The sequence below is a fragment of the Puma concolor genome, chromosome E1 (assembly GCF_028749965.1).
Source record: "Puma concolor isolate L17-30 chromosome E1, mPumCon1.1.hap2, whole genome shotgun sequence".
NCBI classification, from domain to species: Eukaryota; Metazoa; Chordata; class Mammalia; order Carnivora; family Felidae; genus Puma; species Puma concolor.
The window spans coordinates 27,118,438-27,137,667 of NC_141680.1; the positions used below are offsets into that span (position 1 = coordinate 27,118,438).

A 19,230-nucleotide genomic window follows, 5' to 3' on the forward strand; every position below is an offset into this window, starting at 1 on the left:
TTGGTCAAATACTTTTTCTGCATCTGTTGAGAGATCATTAATGCAGCATATCACATTGATTTATGAATATTGAAGCACTTCTGCAGTCCAAGAATTGTGGTGAATAATTCTTTTAATGTACTGTTGGATTTGATTTATTAGTATCTTTTTGAGAATTTTTGCGTCCATGTTCACCAGGGATATTGGCGTGTAATTCTCCATTTTAGTGGGATCTTTGTCTTGTTTTGGAATCAAGGTAATGCTCGCCTCATAGAATGAGTTTGGAAGTTTTCCTCCCATTTCTATTTTATGGATCAGTTTGAGAAGAATAGGTATATTAACTCTTCTTTCAATGTCTGGTTTAAATGTCTGGTAGAATTCCCCTGGGAAGTCATCTGACCCTGGACTTTTGTTTGTTGGGAGATTTTTTATTACTGATTCAATTTGTTTGCTGATTTTGAGTCTGTTCAAATTTTCTATTTCTTCCTGTTTCAGTTTTGGTAGTTTGTATGTTTCTAGGAATTTATCCATTTCTTCCAGATTACCGTTTGTTGGCATATAATTTTTCATAATATGCTTTTATAATTGTTTGTTTTTCTGTGGTGTTGGTTGTGATCTCTCCTCTTTCATTTGTGATTTTATTTATTTGAGTCCCTTTTCTTTTTGATAAGTCTGGCTAGGTATATATGAGTTTTATTATTTCTTTCAGAAAAGCAGCTTTTAGTTTAATTGGTCTGTTCTGTTTCTTGTTTTGTTTTGTTTGTCTGTTTCTATGTCATTTATTTCTGCTCTAATCTTTATTGTTTCCCTTCTTCTGCTGGCTTTAGGCTTTATTTGCTGTTCCTTTTCTACCTCCTTTAGGTGTTAGATTAGGTTGTGAATTTGAGACTTTTCTTCTTGAGGTAGGCCTCTGTTATAATATACTTCCCTCTTATGATTGCCTTTGCTTCATCCCAAAGGTTCTGGTCTGTTATGTTTTTATTTTCATTTTCTTCCATGTATTTTTTTAAATTTTTTCCTTAATTTCCTGGTTAACCCAATGATTCCTTAGTAGGGTGTTCTTTAGCCTCCATGTATTTATCGTCTTTCCAAATTTTTCTTGTGGTTGACTTCAAGTTTCATAGTGTTGTGGTCTGAAAGTATACACGATATGATCTCAGTCTTTTTCTACTTGTTGAGGACTGATTTGTGACCAAATATGTGATCTGATCTATTCAGGAGAGTGTTCCATGTGCATTAATATGTGTTCTGCTGCTTTATGATGAAATGTTGTGAATATATCTCTTAAGTCAGTCTGGTCCAGTGTGCCATTCAAAGTCTTGCAGAATAATTTAGAAGGTTATTAGCTGTCTATAGATTTAAATTATTTTATATTATTAATGAAACTCTATTAGCTATTAATTAAATTAAAAGTTACAGTGTTCTAATTGAAAATTCTGTTCTGGTGGTTGCTTTCTCCTCCTTTCATCAGGCCTGGAAGCTCTGCTTTTTAGTTTGGAATGATAAGAGTGGTACCAGTTGGCCCTTTGTCTCCAAATTGCAGCCTGTTTCATTATGACTTATCATGGTTGGGGGTTGAGTAGTTGACGACTGACAGAAGATAATTCTAAGGATCATGGCTTATTGGGACTCTCTAATCCTGGGTTTTCCTAGGTGTCTCCATTCTTAATCGTTGCATTAACTTTGACTTGGTGTTAGGTAGAGACTACTGCTTTTGGAACTCATTGGAAAGTGTGATTATGTCCCTTAGTGTCATTGTCACTATTCTCTTTCTGCTTCCAGGCAGTCTGGTTTATATCTAAGCTTGTTTTTCTTGAGGCATTGTACTGGAAAAAGCACAAGAAGTAGCCGAAGCAAGTTAATATCCTAACATTTTTCTATCAGATTCCCTAAAGGTGAGCGTATAATTTGAGTCCCAAAATGCATCATGTTAACCAGCTGGTTTTCTATAGTATTACAAGAACTGCCAACCTTCTAGCCTGTGAGGGGAAATTCTTATTACTCCATAGCCCATCTTGACTTGGTCAATTCTAGTATAAACGTACTAGTATACTACTATATTCCATGTGATATATAGTGTATTATAAGTACTATGCTATAGTATAGTATAGTACTCACTATTATACTTAGGTATCCATTTTTATATTCAACAGGTTTGTTTTTTTTCCAGGTGTGATTGGTTTAGAGAATCAAATTTTTTTTATTGTGGTAAAATACATATAACATAAAATTTACCATTTTAATCTTTTAAAAAGATGTTTTTTTAATTGAGAGAGAGCCTGAGTGAGTGGGGGAGGGGCAGAAAGGGAAGGAGAGACAGAATCCAAAGCAGGCCCTGTGCTATCAGCACAGAGGCTGCTGTGGGGCTCAATCCCACAAACTATGAGATCATGACCTGAGCTGAAATTAAGAGTCTCTCAACCAACTGAGCCGCCCAGGTGCCCCCATTTTAACCATTTTTAAATGTACAGTTTAGTAGTGTTAAGTGCATTCACATTGTTATGCAAACAATGCCTAGACCTCTTTTCATCTTGTAAAACTGAAACTCTGTACCCAGCCCCACATTCTCACCTTCCCATTAGCTCTTGGCAACCACCATTTTACTTTCTGGCTCTATGAATTTGACTACTCAAGGCACTTTGTAAGTGGCATTTGTCTTTATGTGCTGGCATATTTCACTCCAGATGTCAAGGTTCATCCATGCTGTAGCATGTATTTCCTTTTAATATGATATAATGTATACTATATTATATTTAATATATATATAATATATATAAATAATTATTAAATATTATATACAATATGATATTTCTTTTCTTTTTAAGGCTGTATAATATTGCATTGTTTGTATATATCACATTTTGTTTATTTGTTCATCGATGGTCATTTGGGTTGCTTCCATCTTTTGGCTTTGTGAATAATTGTGCTATTAATATTTGTGTACAAATCTCTCTTTGAGTTTCTGTTTTCAATTTTTTCTGAGTATATATCCATAAGTGGAATTGTTGGCTCATATGTTAATTCTGTTTTTAATTTTTTTGAGGAGGCACCATACTAGTTTTCATAGGGGAATTATTTATTTATTTATTTATTTATTTATTTATATTTTAGAGAGCACGAGTGGGGGAGAGGGATGGAGGGAAAGAGAGAGAGAATCCCAAGCAGGCTCCACGCTCAGTGCAGATGGAGTCTGATGTGGGGCTTGATCCCATGACCCCGGAATCATCTGACCTGAGCCAAAATCAAGTTGGATGCTTAACCGATTGAGCCACCTAGGTGCCCCAGGAGAATTAGTTTCTTTATCCTACTCATATCATATAGCTGGAAAGGATAGTGGCTTGAAACTTCTAGTCATTCACTTCTTGCCACTACTTCTTTATGAATGCTTGCCTCTCTTCTTTGACTTCTCTAACGAGGATGGAGCAGTGATTACTCAGAGCTCTCTGATCATACCTTTATGATTATGCTATATGATCAAGGAGGACAAAGTATTCTTTCGGTGATCCAGGAAGATTACCTTCCAGTTACTGGTATAGTTGCAATGGCCAAGGATGTAGTACTAGAATTGGCTCAACTGGCTGTGTGCCTATTCCTATGCTTAGTGGGGAGTGAGATCAATTACCAGGTAAGGGGAGAGGTTTAGAGTAAGAAGTGTGTGAAGCATACAAAGATAATAGCTGCTGTAAGTCTCTGTTGCTCTAGTGTGCTTGGGTCCACATTTCAGCTGTCTCCTAGACCTTTCACTCACTTAGATGTCTCACAAGTGCTTCAAACTCTTATTCCTTTTCCCATCTATGTCCCCTCAAAAGCTATATTTCAACCCCACTTGGCTTTCAGGTCATTAATGGCACAGAACTTTTCATTCCTCAGAATCTTTGTACAGGGGGCCTTTTGGCTGAAACATTCTTTTCTGCCTTACTTCTCATTCATCTACTAGCATCTACTAAAAATGACGTCTCAATTTTTAGACTGGGTATTGGCAGTTTATTTTATTTTATTTTTATTTTAGAGAGAGTGTGAGTGGGGGAGAGGGTCAGAGGAAGAGAGAGAGAGAGAGAGAGAGAGAGAGAGAGAGAGAGAGAGAGAATCTTAAGCAGGCTCCATGCTGACTGTGGATCATGAGTCTGGGATCATGACCTGAGCCAAAATCGAGTTGGACACTCAACCGACTAAGCCACCCACCAGGTGTACCTAGCTGGGTATTGGCAGTGTGTTGCTGCTATTAGTACAATGTGGAATACAGAAGAAGCTGGTTTGGGAGAAAGATCTAATTTCACTTTACACCTAGATTTTTTAGGTGAGTCGAAAACCCAGCCCCTGCCTCCTCCACCAATTGCAAACATTTTTCTAAGGAGGGAGAGTGTACAGAGTGCAGTATGAAGTTCACTTATAAGACTGGACAAGGTTTTGGAAGATGGGTGAATGAAAGGAGAACATTGTAGTTGTCTAAAACCACAAAAGAATGCTACATATCTCTAAAGGAGAGACTGTAAAATCCATATTTATGGGTGGAATAAAAAAGAAACCAGAAAAGAAGATAAAGAGCAGCTATGGGTAGAATAACCAGTGATGGTATAATAGAGGATATAAAGGAAAGTCAAAGAATAAGGATGCATACAATTTTTATAAAATTAGGAGTTTCATTCAAGAGTAATGAAGTCTTCTGTACCACCATCCAGAGACAGAAAAGTAGTGCAAGTGACTAAGCAGAATCTAAAATAAGAGAAAGGAGATTTTGTTCATATAATGACCTCAGGGTTTTATATGTGGCATTTGAGCCCTTCTAAAAATAATAATCTGTGATCAAGATGGTAGCTGTATTAGAAAGATACCTGGATTGCATATCAAGAATCTGGAGATTTCTTGGGGCACCTGGGTGGATAAATTGGTGAAGTGTCTGACTCTTGATTTTGGCTTAGGTCATGATCTCATGGTCATGAGATTGAGCCCCAAGTTGGGTTCTGTGCTAGGTGTGAGACTTAAGATTCTCTCAAAATCTCTCTCTCTCTCTCTCCCCCTCCTCCTTCCCCCGCCCTCTGCCCTTCTCCTGTGCTCACATGTAATATCTCTCAAAAAAAAAAAAAAAGAAATCCTGAGGGATTTCTTCAGTTTTGAGTAAATTATACCTAATTTGTCAAAATGAAATTGGCTCCTGCTCTTTGTATAAAACAGGATTGTTGTGTGTCAGATTAGATGATCTAGGTATCAGAGCACATCGAAAACTATGAAAGACCATATTGATGTTAGATATAAAGAGAATTATGCCCTTGGAAAATAAGTTTGTAATTCTGAATTTTCCTAGACATAGAACCATGTGCTGTTAACTTTGTGCCAGTGAATTTGTGTCAAAAGAAAGTAAAAAAAATGACTGATTATAAGCTTTGTTAAACATTTTGATCTTTATAGTTGAGCAATGGGGCATAACTAATATAGTGGATGGAGGTGAAGAAGTATGTCATTATTTGTATTTTTTAAAAAAGCACCTGTTGTATGGAGTTTATGGGCAATGGTGGATGCAGGAAGCCATTTTATGCTTTTGGAGTTGATGTTGGTGTAAGAAGAGAGCTGTTTAGGAAGACACAGGTGATAGATTGGTGGTAGATTTATTGCAAGAGAGAAGGAAGAAGGTGATTCCTGACTTTGCCAACTGGCTAGATAATCATGCTATTCACCAAAATTGTGAACCTTGGAGGAAGATCAGGTTTGCGACAAAATCATTATCTTTCTTTTTTTTTTTAATGTTTATTTTTGAGAGAGAGAGAGAGAGTGTGTGTGTGTGTGAGAGGAGGAGAGGGAGACACAGAATCCAAAGCAGGCTCCAGGCTCTGAGCTGTCAGCCCACAGCCTGATGCAGGGCTCAAACCCATGAACCACGAGACAGTGACCTGAGCCGAAGTGAGAGTCTTAACCAACTGAGCCACCGAGGTGCCCGGGAAATCATCTTTGAGTAGAATTTGATTTTCTACTGAGACGTCCAAAAACCTATGTTGAGGAAGTCACTAGCATACACTAATGGAATTAGTGGATGGAATGAGACCACTTGAGAGGGTATATTGTGAGAAGAAAAGAGTGTTTAGGAATTAGCTTTGGACAACTTCAATATTTAAAGAATAGGTGGAAAGGGTTGAGCCAGTGGAGGAAATGGTGAAGGAATGATTATAGCAATAGGAGGAAAACTAGGAGAAGGTTGTACATGGAAAACCAAAGGAAAATATTTTAAGGAGAAACTGATGAGCATTGATTATAGCTGCTAAATAGTCTGAAAAGATGGGCTTAAAAAACACATATTGCATTCAACAACTTGGAGATTATTGCTGAGGTTATATTGATTATCAATGAGAACAGAAAACGTTTTGAAATGGATTTGGGGTGAAAGAAATGCAGAATAGATGACAGTGGCAAATAATCAAGGAATTTAGCTTCTAGAAGGAGAGGAGAGTAATGAAGCCAAATAAAGGAAGAGGGATATTATTGTTTCAATTTATGATTTTTTAAAACCTTATTTATTGTGCAAATATATCATGGTAAATAATACAAAAGTATGGCTCAGTGAACAAATTTTTACAAAACCACCTGTGTAACAATCACCTAGGGTAAGAAATAGAATATTGCTACCTAATTGCCTAGTGATTTTGAATTTCACATAAATAAAATTATTCACTATATAGTTTTTTTTTATATCTGGCTACTTTTGCTTATTATGTTCGTACGTTCATCCATGTTATGATGTATGGCAGTGGTTCAGTACTATTCCATTGTTGCAATATACCCACTGTGCTTTTCCACTTTCGTTTTGATGGACATTTGGATTGATTCCAGCTGTTGGCTCTTTACAAACACTGTTGCTATGGAGGTGCCTGGCTGGCTCGGTCGGTAGAGTGTGTGACTCTTGATCTAGGGGTTGTGAGTTCAAGCCCCATGTTGGGTGTAGAGATTACTAAGAAAAAAATAAATAGGCTTGAAAAAAAATTTTTAAAGTTAATGCTGCTATGGATATTCCTGTGCTTGTCTCTTGGCTTCAAATGAGTGTATATCTGGAGTAGAACTACTTGGTCAAAGGGCATGGTATCTTCAATTTGAGAATATATTGTCAAACTGTTTTCCAAAGCGATTGTACTGTTTTACATTCACTAGCAGTAAATAAACAATTACTTTATTCCACATCCTGCCCCTTGGTTTTGTCATTGAGGTTTAAAAAAAATTTTTTTTTAACGTTTGTTTATTTTTTTGAGAGAGAGGGCAGGGGAGGGGCAGAGAGAGACGGAGATGCAGAATCTGAAGCAGGCTCCAGGCTCTGCGCTGTCAGGACAGAGCCCGATGTGGGGCCCGAACTCATGAACCATGAGATCTGTAAGATCATGACCTGAGCTGAAGTTTGGGTGCTTAACCGACTGAGCCACCCAGGGGCCCTTTGTCATTGTGGTTTTAATCAACACTTCCTTAATTACAAATGCGATTGAGCTACTTTTCATATTTATTGATGATGGATTTATTTGAATATCCTTTTTTTGAAGTGTTTTTTCACATCTCCAGCCTGTTTTTCTAATGACTTTTTCATATTGATTTTTAATTGTTATGTGTATGAGATATGTCCTTGTGGGGTTATATTTGTTACAAGTCTCTTTTCCCCTGCTGTGGCTTGCCTTTTCACTTTTCTGGTAAGGGTGGCTCATGATTAATTGAAATTCTTCATTTTAATGTAATAGATAATGTAGTAGGATTGTGTAATATTTCTTTTTTTTAAAGATTAAAAACTTTTTTTTTTATTTTTGAGAGAGAGAGAAAGTGAGCATGTGTGGGCATGTGTGTGAGAGCAGAAGAGAAGAGAGAGAGGGGGACAGAGTATCCGAACTGGGCTTTGTGCTGACAGTAGAGAGCCTGATGTGAGAGTTGAACTCATGAACTGTGAGCTTATGACCTGAGGCAAAGTTAGATGCTTAACTGACTGAGCCACCTAGGTGCCCCTAGGTGATATTTTGTGTGATATTTCTATAGCAGTGCTGGATTGCCATAGAATGTACTAAGATAATGGATAGTTGGATTCATCTAGGATTGAGATTTTGTGAGTTGGGCACCATGCAGAGATTCCACAAAAAATGATTTGAGACTGTAGATTATTGACAGAAGTTACTGAGATAATTGATCCAAGAGTGTAAGATGGAAAGAGTCAATATAAGATGATCTATAGAATAGAGAGAAGGTAGGGGTGTCAGTGGACCTGAGGGCCTAATGAAGTCAGAGAATGGATCATAATGGAAGTGGTTGAGCAAACTTGCTGGAAGATAAGGTTGTGATTTAAGAATAGAATGCTTGAATTAGTGTTTTGTGAGGTGCAATAGTTTTGTTCAGGAAGGATATCTTTTGTCATATTGATTTTATAACAGATGCTTAATATTCATTGATGTGAATTGGAAGTTGATTACACAAGTACATATAATTCTCTTGTAGTGGACTCTATGCCTGGTGTTCAGGTATATCAGGATTCACTTCCTATACATGAAGGAATATAACTTGTCTTCCACTGTTAAATTTACAAATATTAGAAATTCTAGCAGATTACACTTCATATTTATATTTAATTAATTTTAGTAAAATTTTTTATTTTCATGTATCACTTACAGATAGATGGTTTTGTTCCTGGTATTAATATTCCCAAGTTCTCTAATGAGACTTTGGTTTTTAAAACCTTACTTGTGCAGATAATTATAAGTACTGTTAAAAAAAAATACTAGTTTTCTAATTTCAGCTTTCTGATCCCTGTTCACTTTCTTTTAAATGATGTCTTCCAAATACTTTTTAATGAAAAAATGTTTGTTTATTTATTTTTCTTTTTTTAAAATTTAAACCCAAGCTAGTTAACTTGGATTATATAGTGTAATAATGTTTTCAGGAATAGAATTTAGTGATACATCATTGAAAAACAATTTAAACAACTGTTACACTAATAATATTAAAGAAGAGTAGTTGTTTACTTTTTAATTTGCTTCTTTGTGACTTAATTCTAATGCAGATACATCAAGAAATCTGGAATTTCATGAAATACACAGCACTGGGAATGAGCCGCCTCTGCTGATTATGATCGGCTACAGTGATGGAATGCAAGTCTGGAGCATCCCGGTAAGTATGAAGAAGGTTGAAACCCTAAAATATAATACTTTCCACCATGCTAGCTGATGTGAAATCTGGTGATACTTTCTGTAAGGTCTCATTAACTCTATTAAGTAGTTATTATTATTATTATTATTTCCCTTCTATTTTCCAGAATGGTAAAAAAGCTTGCAGAAGGCTTTTTCTTTTCTTTTTTCTTTTTAAATTAATTAATTAATTAATCAAAAATTTTTTTTTGGAGAGAGTGAGAGGGTGCAGATGAGCAAGGGAGGGGATAGAGAGGGAGAGAGAATTCCACGAGGGGCAGAGAGAGAGAGAAGTGGGGCTCACCCGAAGCGGGACTCGAGCTCACCTGATGTGGGACTCGAACTCATGAACCCTGAGATCATGACCTGGGCTGAAGTCAGATGCTTAACTGACTGAGCCATCCAGGCACCCCTCTTTTCTTTTTTAAATTAGCAGTCATTAAAAATCAATGTTTTGAATCAGTTAAAACATTTATGTGGTACAAAATTCAAGTTACAAAGGGTTAAAAAACCTCCTTTCCACCCTTGTCCCCCATTTCCCCTCGAGGCAACTAGGATTTCTAGTTTCTTATGTATCCTTATGGCTGTATTTTATGCAAATGATAACATAAATAAATCTGTTTCTGCCACCCTGCCCTCTCTAAAAGATGGTAGCATATTATGCAATTTAGTCTATACCTTGCTGTGTTTTACTTTTTTTTTAATTAAAAAAATTTTTTTTAATGTTTATTTATTTCTGAGAGAGAGAGAGACAGAGTGTGAGCAGGGGAGGGGCAGAGAGAAAGGGAGACACAGAAGCCAAAGCAGGCTCCAGGCTCTGAACTGTCAGCACAGAGCCGGACGTGGGGCTTGAACCCACGAACTGTGAGATCGTGACCTGAGCCAAAGTCGGACGCTTAACCGACTGAGCCACTCAGGTGCCCCTGTGTTTTACTCTTAATGTCAATATTCAGAGAGCTTCTTCTTTGAAGGTTATAGCTGTGTATAATTCCATTGTTTGGATTTTCTTTAATTTATGTCATTTATTTCCTATATTGAAAAAACTTGAATGTCTTTTTTTTTCCCTGCTCTTAGCCATAATGATATAATATGTGAATTTGAACAAAGGTTATTTTTTTTTATTTTTTATTTTTTTAAATTTTTTTTTTTCAACATTTTTTTATTTTTGGGACAGAGAGAGACAGAGCATGAACGGGGGAGGGGCAGAGAGAGAGGGAGACACAGAATCGGAAACAGGCTCCAGGCTCTGAGCCATCAGCCCAGAGCCTGACGCGGGGCTCGAACTCACGGAGTGCGAGATCGTGACCTGGCTGAAGTCGGACGCTTAACCGACTGCGCCACCCAGGCGCCCCTGAACAAAGGTTATTTTATGTCTGTGTATCCGTATAAGATAAATCTAAATTTTGATAAATGTTTAAAATTGCCTAATATTGGTCCCAGTTTGCCTGTTAAATCTTACATGTTCCTCTTTGGGATGACGAAAAATAAAATGTCCTAAAAGAGGAAGAGGCTAGGTAGGATCATAGCTGAGTGAACTGTAGTAAAGATTGCATAATTTGGCTTGTACTTACATTCTGGCATGGCCTAAATATCGTATCTCTCCAGTAGATGATAGGGGAAGGGGAACTTCTGTTGTGTGGTTCTTTTGCAGTTGGAGGCTCAGGGTCAATACAGAGACTTTTAATTTATACCTTTAATAAATTCATTCACCAAATTGTTGTATGTGTGTGTTTCTGCTAAAATTTTTGCCCCCTCTTTTTGGTTCCATTGGGTAATACCAATTCTTAAAAGATTTATAGGAAAACATAGTTTATTATGTCAAATTTAAAGGAATTTGAGATGTCCTTGAGTACAGAATTTGGCTTCAGTGGCATAAGGATTATTAAGTAATGATCACATTGGACTTCATAATTCTTTAACATTTTTAGTAAAAAATTATTCTTTGATAAATCACGAACTTCAATCTTTCATCTAATCATATAATTAATTATGTATGGTATTATTATTTAGGGTTTGGGGTTTTATATTTCTTGTTTTTAAAGATTGGCTTTTTTTTTTTTCAGAGGTAGAAGAATCCTGCTGATATGTCATATAATGAGTGTCCTCTTTCTTTTGCCTTTTTTGGATGTGTAGTTGATGTTTTTTCATGGGTCTACAATGTTGTTTGTGATTTAAGTATCATGCCAAAGACATGGACAAAGGACTTAAAATTAGGCAGTGTTTTTTGTTTTTTTCCCCCCTACCAAGAGAAATATTTCTAGTTTGTGATCAGAGGAAAAGATTTTGTAAGTGTAACTTTTTCTTATTAATAGATACAACATTTTAAACCCTTATGCTGTCTGTTGACAGACTTGAAGGCAGAGGGGAAGCTAGAGCTTTAACAAGAAGGTTGAGTCTGTGTGATTAGGGGTGTTGACTGGATTGAGCACATTCCTTTGGTGGTACTCAGGCTACCCAGTTGTTTCGGTTATAATTAGAGGTATCACTTTTAATAGTTTTAAAGTTAACTTGTGTTTAGCTGTGAGTAACTTTAAAAGTTTTCTGACTAATTTAAATTACTTCTTTAAAATAGTTCTTATGCCCAGATTGTATTTTGAGAGACTTGAATAATCTTTTCTTCATGGAATATTCATTAGCTGGTTGTTTACTCTTGTAGTATTATAGCTCTGTGAGAACTATTTCATGAATTAGGAGGCATTTTGGGAAAATAGGCTCCTTCTGTTGCATTGATTGTGCTCTTACTATGTCCAAAGCATTTTATATACACATGATCTCATCTGTTGTATACTGTGAGGTAGAAGTTGTCGTATTTATAGGTGTTAACATCACACTACGTGTAAGAGGTGGGATTAGAATTCAAACCCAGTTCTATCTGACTTCGTCTTCAAAGCGTATGATCTCAGAGCTGTACTTCATTACTCTCCAAATGTGATAGCAAAAGATATGCCATGCAAGTACACCAGTGTTCATTGTGAAAGGTTATGATATGGCTTCAAATATTCATCTTTTATAGAGTATCATGACTGTTACCCATTACTAACTAACCCCTTCCAAAACTTGTTTATCACTAGTCAGTTATTCAGTAATCACTTAAGTGTTACCATGTGCTAGACAGTGGGGAGCTTTATGTTGGTCAACCCAGGAATAATCCCAGCTCTTAGGGGTCTTTGCAGACCATAAATCATATTTGCTTTTGAGTAAGTGTGAGTGGGCAGAAAGTCAATCCCTGTCCAAACCATAGCTCAGTTTTTGCTTCAAGTTTGTGAACAGGGTTCCCTCGTGTTGATTTTATATAACCTGTGAGTCTCAGATGAAGAAAATAAACATATCCTGGGTAAACATTTAAAAAATTGTTTACAAATTGCACAAATTTGAACAAGGCTTAAATAGTGCCTTGACAGACAGTTAAGTGGAGTTAGCTCAGAAGCAGAACTGCCCAGAAGTAGTTTCTCGACTGCCTAGTCCCCACCACTTTGTTTACAGGGTGGCTGTAGGAAAACACTGGCTTTCCCAAGCTGTCAGGCCCTTCTTTTTTCAACACATCTGATGTAAGAAAGAATGATTATTTGTTGATGTTTGGATAAACAGGCCCTTTTCCCATTCATGCCTAACAATCTCTTTGCCTCTTTTTGGTAATATAAATACAGGTTCTTGTGCTTAAAATTCTTAATTAAAAAAAAATAAATAAATAAAGGTTGTACATGGACTAAAAGCCAAATAGTTTTATGAGATTTGTTTTAAAAAAAGCAGCTCTATACTTTTCCTTTCATGACTCCTTTAATTCTATTAGCTCTTATCTCAGTATATATTTCAGTTATTTTAATACATCATACTTACATTCGTTATTTTTCTTTTCTCCGAGTCTTATACATAGAGTGATTTCGTGCTGTGAACTATGAGGACTTAAAAGGTGTTCATTTATTCAGCACAGGCCTGGGATAAAATAATGTATTTTGAACAAAACAGACATGGTGTTTGCTCTAATGGAGCTAGTAGGGGAGGTGAATTTAAATAAAAATCAATTAATATACAACTTAAATTGAAATTCAAGGAAAAGAATAAGAGATTATAGTAAGAAAGTGGCCTAGAAGTTAGGATTTAGCCAGGGAAAGCTTGAAACAGCAAACAGTAAAGTCTGTGGCTCTGAGGTGGAAATGTTCTTTCCTGTATGGTTGGACATTGATTTAGATTTTTTAAGTTTTTGTCTTCTTAAAGAATATTGAGACAAATATCTTTATGATCATGTAATTTGGAGAGATCAATGAAAGTAGATACACCAAGGCTCTTGATAGATTTTCCAGATTGCATTCTTGTAAAGCCATTTGTACTTACCCCATTCATTTATTAATTCACTTACTCAGCAAAGATTTATTGATTTTTGTTTATAAGCCAGACCCTGTTCAAGGTGCTGGGAAAACAGCAATGAACAAAACAAAATCATTCTTCGTGTGGTAGGGAGGAAGATGATAATAAACAAACATCTAGCATACTAGATGATGGTAAGTGTTAGGATGGGGTGGTTGATGTTGCTGTGGGTTGCTGTATTATACAGGGTGGCCTGGGGAAGTCTCTCTCAAAGATGTTTTGAGCAAAAGTGTGGGAGAGTGATCCTTATGGGTATTTGAAGGAGAAACATTCAAAGCCAGTCCTCTGTGGTAGGACTTTGTTTCCTGTGTTCAAGAACAGCAAGGAGGCAGTTTAGCTGGAGGTGGGTGGGCAAGGTGAAGAATGCTTGGAGATGATGCCTGAGAAGTGGTCGTGGGCTAGAGCTTTGTCAACTACAGACTTCACAAATTTCAAATGTAGAGCAAAGTTGTGACAATTTTATGGTGAAAGCATGTATATCTACACCTAGATTTGAACCATTAAAATTTTACTATACTTCCTTTATTTCATATCCATCTTGTTCAATGCATTTCAAAATAAATTGTAAACTTCAGCATACTTTACCCTATTTTTTCGTGCTATCATTAATTAGAGTTCAATATTTGATTAATTTTTGTTGGATAAACTCTACAACCATTAAATACACAATTCTTAATATGTCAAGTTATTGAGGTTTGATAAATGCATACACCTAGGTAACCCAGATCTCTGTCAAGATATAGAACATGTTTATCACTGAAGAAATTTCCTTCATGTCTATTCCTAGTTAATTTTTTTCCATCCCATTCAGAAGCCACCACTGTTCTCATTTTTTCCCTCACTATAGATTAGTGTTGCCTGTTTTATAACTTCCTGTGCTATTATACTATATGCACTTTTTCTTTTTTTGTGTGGAAGGCTTCCTTCACTCAGCATGTTTATGAGATTCACCCATGATGTTTATTCCTTTTTATTGCCAAATAATACTCCTAACTTATGAATATACCATAGTTTATCCCTTCTTTTAGTGATGGATAGCTGTGCTATTTGTAGCTTTTGCCTTTTCTGACTAAAGCTGCTGTGAAGATCTTCTGTAAGTCTTTTTGTTAAGTGTGTGTTCATTTCTCTTAGGTAAATGCCTAAAAGTGGAATTGCAGCTTCATAGGGTAGGAATGTGGTCAGTTTTATAACAGACTCCAAACCTTTTTGTACCATCTTATATTTCCCCCAGCCGTGCAGGAGTTGTTCCATTAACCTCATCAACATTTGGTGTTGTCCATCTTTTTAATTTTAGCCATTCTTATGGGTGGCACCTTGTGGACTAATAATGTTGGACTACTTTTTCATATATTGTTGACCATTTGAATATCTTTTAGGAATATCTTTTAGGATTTTTTTTGCCCACTAAAAAAATGAGTTGTGGAAGTCATTTGAGGATTTTGAACAGATGTAGACAGCGATGCCTCTTACAAAATAGTAAAGGTATGATAAAGAGCAAATATGGGTGGAAAGATAGTGAGTTCAGTTTTCAGTTAGTGGAGGATGAACTGGTAGTGCAGGTCCACGAACTGGTAATAGTGAAGTATTTGTTACTGTATGCAACAAAATAAGTACAGAAAATGAGAGTAAGCTTTTAGACATCCATAGCAGTTTGCTAGTTGCACATCATCTAAATATGTGTTTGTCATTTACAGAAGTATCTGTTTGTGCCAGAATGGAAATTAAAAAATAAATAATTGGGCATTTATAACATGGTTTGACAAATACTATCAACAGGGCATCCAGGTGGAGGAGTTGTTTATGATAGTGTCTATGTTTTAGACATTGTGTAGTCATGTTATTTTATTTAACACAGACAACTCTCACTTCTATGATTGTTAACATCCATTTTAGTGGTTATATGCACTCTGGACATGGGATGAGATATAGAAGTTTCAGGGAAGAAATCTGAACTGCAGGATGAGAACTTGGATTTATTAAATCTTTCAGCCAGTGTGAACTCATTAAAAATCCTTGAGTAACAGAGATACATTGCAAAATCCATACTTAATAAAGATTTATTTTGCAGTGACAGTGGGATGAATAGAGAATAGGGAGAAAAGAAGAGGTTATAAGGCTACTTAGGAATCAGTTTCAACATTGTCCAATGTGAGGTTGAGAACCTTGAACAAAGTTTGTTTTTGTGGTATCTGATAAGATATTAAGAGGAGAAGAAAGAGTCAAAGATGTTCCCAAGGTATTGACCTGGGGCTGGTGCTACCTGGTATGTAAGATGGCTAGTTTTAGAAGAAGTAGAATTTATTATTAGACTTATACTTACATTATGTTAAAAATTATATGAGGCAAAAATTGTATTGCATAGTGTAAGTAATAGAGTTCTCACTTAAAATTTTCAGTGGATAAGAAACCCAAGATATACCATTATAAAAGTCCTGATAGTTTTCCCTACTTTTTATGTTGTCTATTTTTTTATTTATTTAAAGATTTAATTTAATTTTAATTTTAATTATTTTATTTTTATTTTTTATTAAATTAAAAAAAGTCTTTATTTTTGAGACAGAGAGAGAGAGAGAGACAGACAGACAGACACACAGCATGAGCAGGAGAGGGGCAGAGGCAGAGGGAGGCACAAAATTTGAAGCAGGCTCCAGGCTCTGAGCTGTCAGCACAGAGCCTGATGTGGGGGTTGAACTCACAAACCTTGAGATCATGACCCAAGCCAAAGTTGGACACTTAAACAACTAAGCCACCCAGGAGCCCCTTAGTTTAGTTTTTAATTTAACTTAATTTAATTTAATTAATTTAATTTAATTTATTTTTTAAATTAACATCCAAGTTAGCATATACTGCAACAATGATTTCAGGAGTAGATTCCTTAATGCCCCTTATCCATTTAGCCCATCCCTCCTCCCACAACCCCTCCAGTAACCCTCTGTTTGTTCTCCATATTTAAGAGTCTCCTATGTTTTGTCCCCCTCCTTATTTTTATATTATTTTTGCTTCCCTTCCCTTGTGTTCATCTGTACTGTGTCTTAAAGTCCTCATATGAGTGAAATCGTATGATATTTGTCTTTCTCTGACTAATTTCGCTTAGCATAATACCCTCTAGTTCCATCCATGTGTTGCAAATGGCAAGATTTCATTCTTTTTGATTGCCAAGTAATACTCCATTGTATACATGTACCACATTTTCTTTATCCATTCATCCATCGTTGGACATTTGGGCCTTTCCATACTTTGGCTATTGTTGATGGTGCTGCTGTAAACATTGGGATGCATGTGTCTCTTCAAAACAGCCTACCTGTATCCCTTGGATAAAGACCTAGTTGTGCGATTGCTGGGTTGTAGGGAAGTTCTATTTTTAATTTTTGAAGGAACCTCCATACTGTTTTCGAGAGTGGCTGCACCAGTTTGCATTCCCACCAACAATGCAAAAGAGATCCTCTTTCTCTGCATCCTCGTCACCATCTCACAACTAGTATGGAGGTTCCTCCAAAAATTAAAAATAAAACTACCCTACAACCCAGCAATTGCACTACCAGGTATTTTTCCAAGGGATACAAGTATGCTGTTTCGAAGCGACACATGCACCCACATCCTTGCCAACATCTGTTGTTGCCTGAGTTGTTAATGTTAGCCATTCTGACAGGTGTGAGGTGGTATCTCATGGTGGTTTTGATTTGTATTTCCCTGATGATGAGTGATGTGGAGCATTTTTTCATGTGTCGGTTGGCCATCTGGATGTCTTCTTTGGAGAAGTGTCTATTCATGTCTTTTACCCATTTCTTCACTGGATTGTTTGTTTTTTGGGTGTTGAGTTTGATAAGTTCTTTATAGATTTTGGATACTAACCTTTTTCTGATATGTCATTTGCAAATATCTTCTCCCATTCTGTCGGTTGCCTTTTAGTTTTTAGTTTCAGTTTTAGTTTTGCTGATTGTTTCCTTCACTGTGCAGAAGCTTTTTATTTTGATGAGGTCCCAGTAGTTCATTTTTGCTTTTGTTTCCCTTGCCTCTGGAGACGTGTTGAGTAAGAAGTTGCTGTGGCCAAGATCAAAGAGGTTTTGCCTGATTTCTTCTTGAGGATTTTGATGGCTTCCTGTCTTACGTTGAGGTCTTTCATCCATTTTGAGTTTCTTTTTGTGTATGGTGTAAGAAAGTGGTCCAGGTTCATTTTTCTGCACATCGCTGTCCAGTATTCCCAGTACCACTTGCTGAAGAGACTGTGTTTATTCCATTGGATATTCTTTCCTGCTTTGTCAAAGATTAGTTGGCCATACATTTGTGGGTCCATTTCTGGGTTTTCTATTCTGTTCCATTGATCTGAGTGTTTTCTTGCCATTATTTTTTTAAAAAAAAATTTTAAATTTTAATTTAAATTTTAAAAATAAATTTTTAACGTTTATTTATTTTTGAGACAGAGAGAGACAGAACATGAACGGGGGAGGGTCAGAGAGAGGGAGACACAGAATCTGAAACAGGCTCCAGGCTCTGAGCTGTCAGCACAGAGCCGGACGCGGGGCTTGAACTCACGGACTGCGAGATCATGACCTGAGCCGAAGTCGGCCGCTCAACTGACTGAGCCACCCAGGCGCCCCTAGCCATTATTTTTAATTTGAGAGAGAGAGAGAGAGAGAAAGGGGAAAGACAGAGAGAGAAAGGGGGAGAGAGAGAGAGAGAATGAGAGAGAGAGAGAGAGAGAATGAGAGAGAGAGAGAGAGAGAGAGAGAATCCTAAACAGGCTCCATGCTCAGCATAGAGCCCGACATGGGGCTCGATCCTACAACCCTGGGATCATGACCTGAGCTGAAATCAAGAGTCAGATGTTCAACTCACTGAGCCACCCAACTGCCCCTTAAGATTTTATTTTTTAATTTTTTTAATGTTTATTTATTTTTGAGAGAGAGAGAGAGAGACAGTGTGTGTGTGTGTGTGTGTGTGTGTGTGTGTGTGTGAGAATGGGGGTGGGGGGAGCAGAGAGAGACAGAGACACAGAATCCAAAGCAGGCTCCAGGCTCCGAGCTGTCAGCACAGAGCCCGATGTGGGGCTCAAACTCATGAACTGTGAGATCATGACCTGAGCCTAAGTCGGACGTTCAACTGACTGAGCCACCCAGGCATCCCAAGATTTTATTTTTAAGTAACCTTCACACCCAACGTGGGGCTCGAACCCTGAGATCAACAGTCGCATGCTCCACTGACCAAGCCAGTCAGGTGCTTTTTCTGGTGTCTGTTTAAGTGGCTACTTAGTTTTATCATTCTCTTTTGAAATTCTTAATGTCTTAAAAAAATTTTTTTTAATGTTTATTTTTGAGCGAGAGAGACAGAGAGAGGGAGGGAGGGGGAGGGGCAGAGACAAAGAATCTGAAGCAGGCTCCAGGCTCTGAACTGTCAGCACAGAGCCTGATGCAGGGCTTGAACTCAAACCACAAGATCATGACCTGAGCTGAAGTTGGACGCTTAACCTACTGAGCCACCTAGGTGCCCCTGAAATTCTTAAATTTTTTTTTTTTTCAACGTTTTTTATTTATTTTTGGGACAGAGAGAGACAGAGCATGAACGGGGGAGGGGCAGAGACAGAGGGAGACACAGAATCGGAAACAGGCTCCAGGCTCAGAGCCATCAGCCCAGAGCCTGACGCGGGGCTCGAACTCACAGACCGCGAGATCGTGACCTGGCTGAAGTCGGACGCTTAACCGACTGCGCCACCCAGGCGTCCCTGCCCCTGAAATTCTTAATATCTTAAAAAATC

General features: G+C 37.1%; 1 protein-coding gene across 21 annotated transcripts in view; it reads left to right on the forward strand.

The window, feature by feature from the left end:
* BCAS3 (BCAS3 microtubule associated cell migration factor) overlaps positions 1–19,230 on the forward strand; it is a 629,185-nt gene that overhangs the window by 18,817 nt on the left and 591,138 nt on the right. For all 21 annotated transcript variants that reach the window (XM_086686763.1, XM_086686762.1, XM_086686767.1 and 18 more), the window contains one exon: positions 8,990–9,096. In XM_086686763.1, the coding sequence (XP_086542889.1) occupies positions 8,990–9,096 (107 nt within the window). The remainder of the gene's footprint in view (positions 1–8,989; positions 9,097–19,230) is intronic.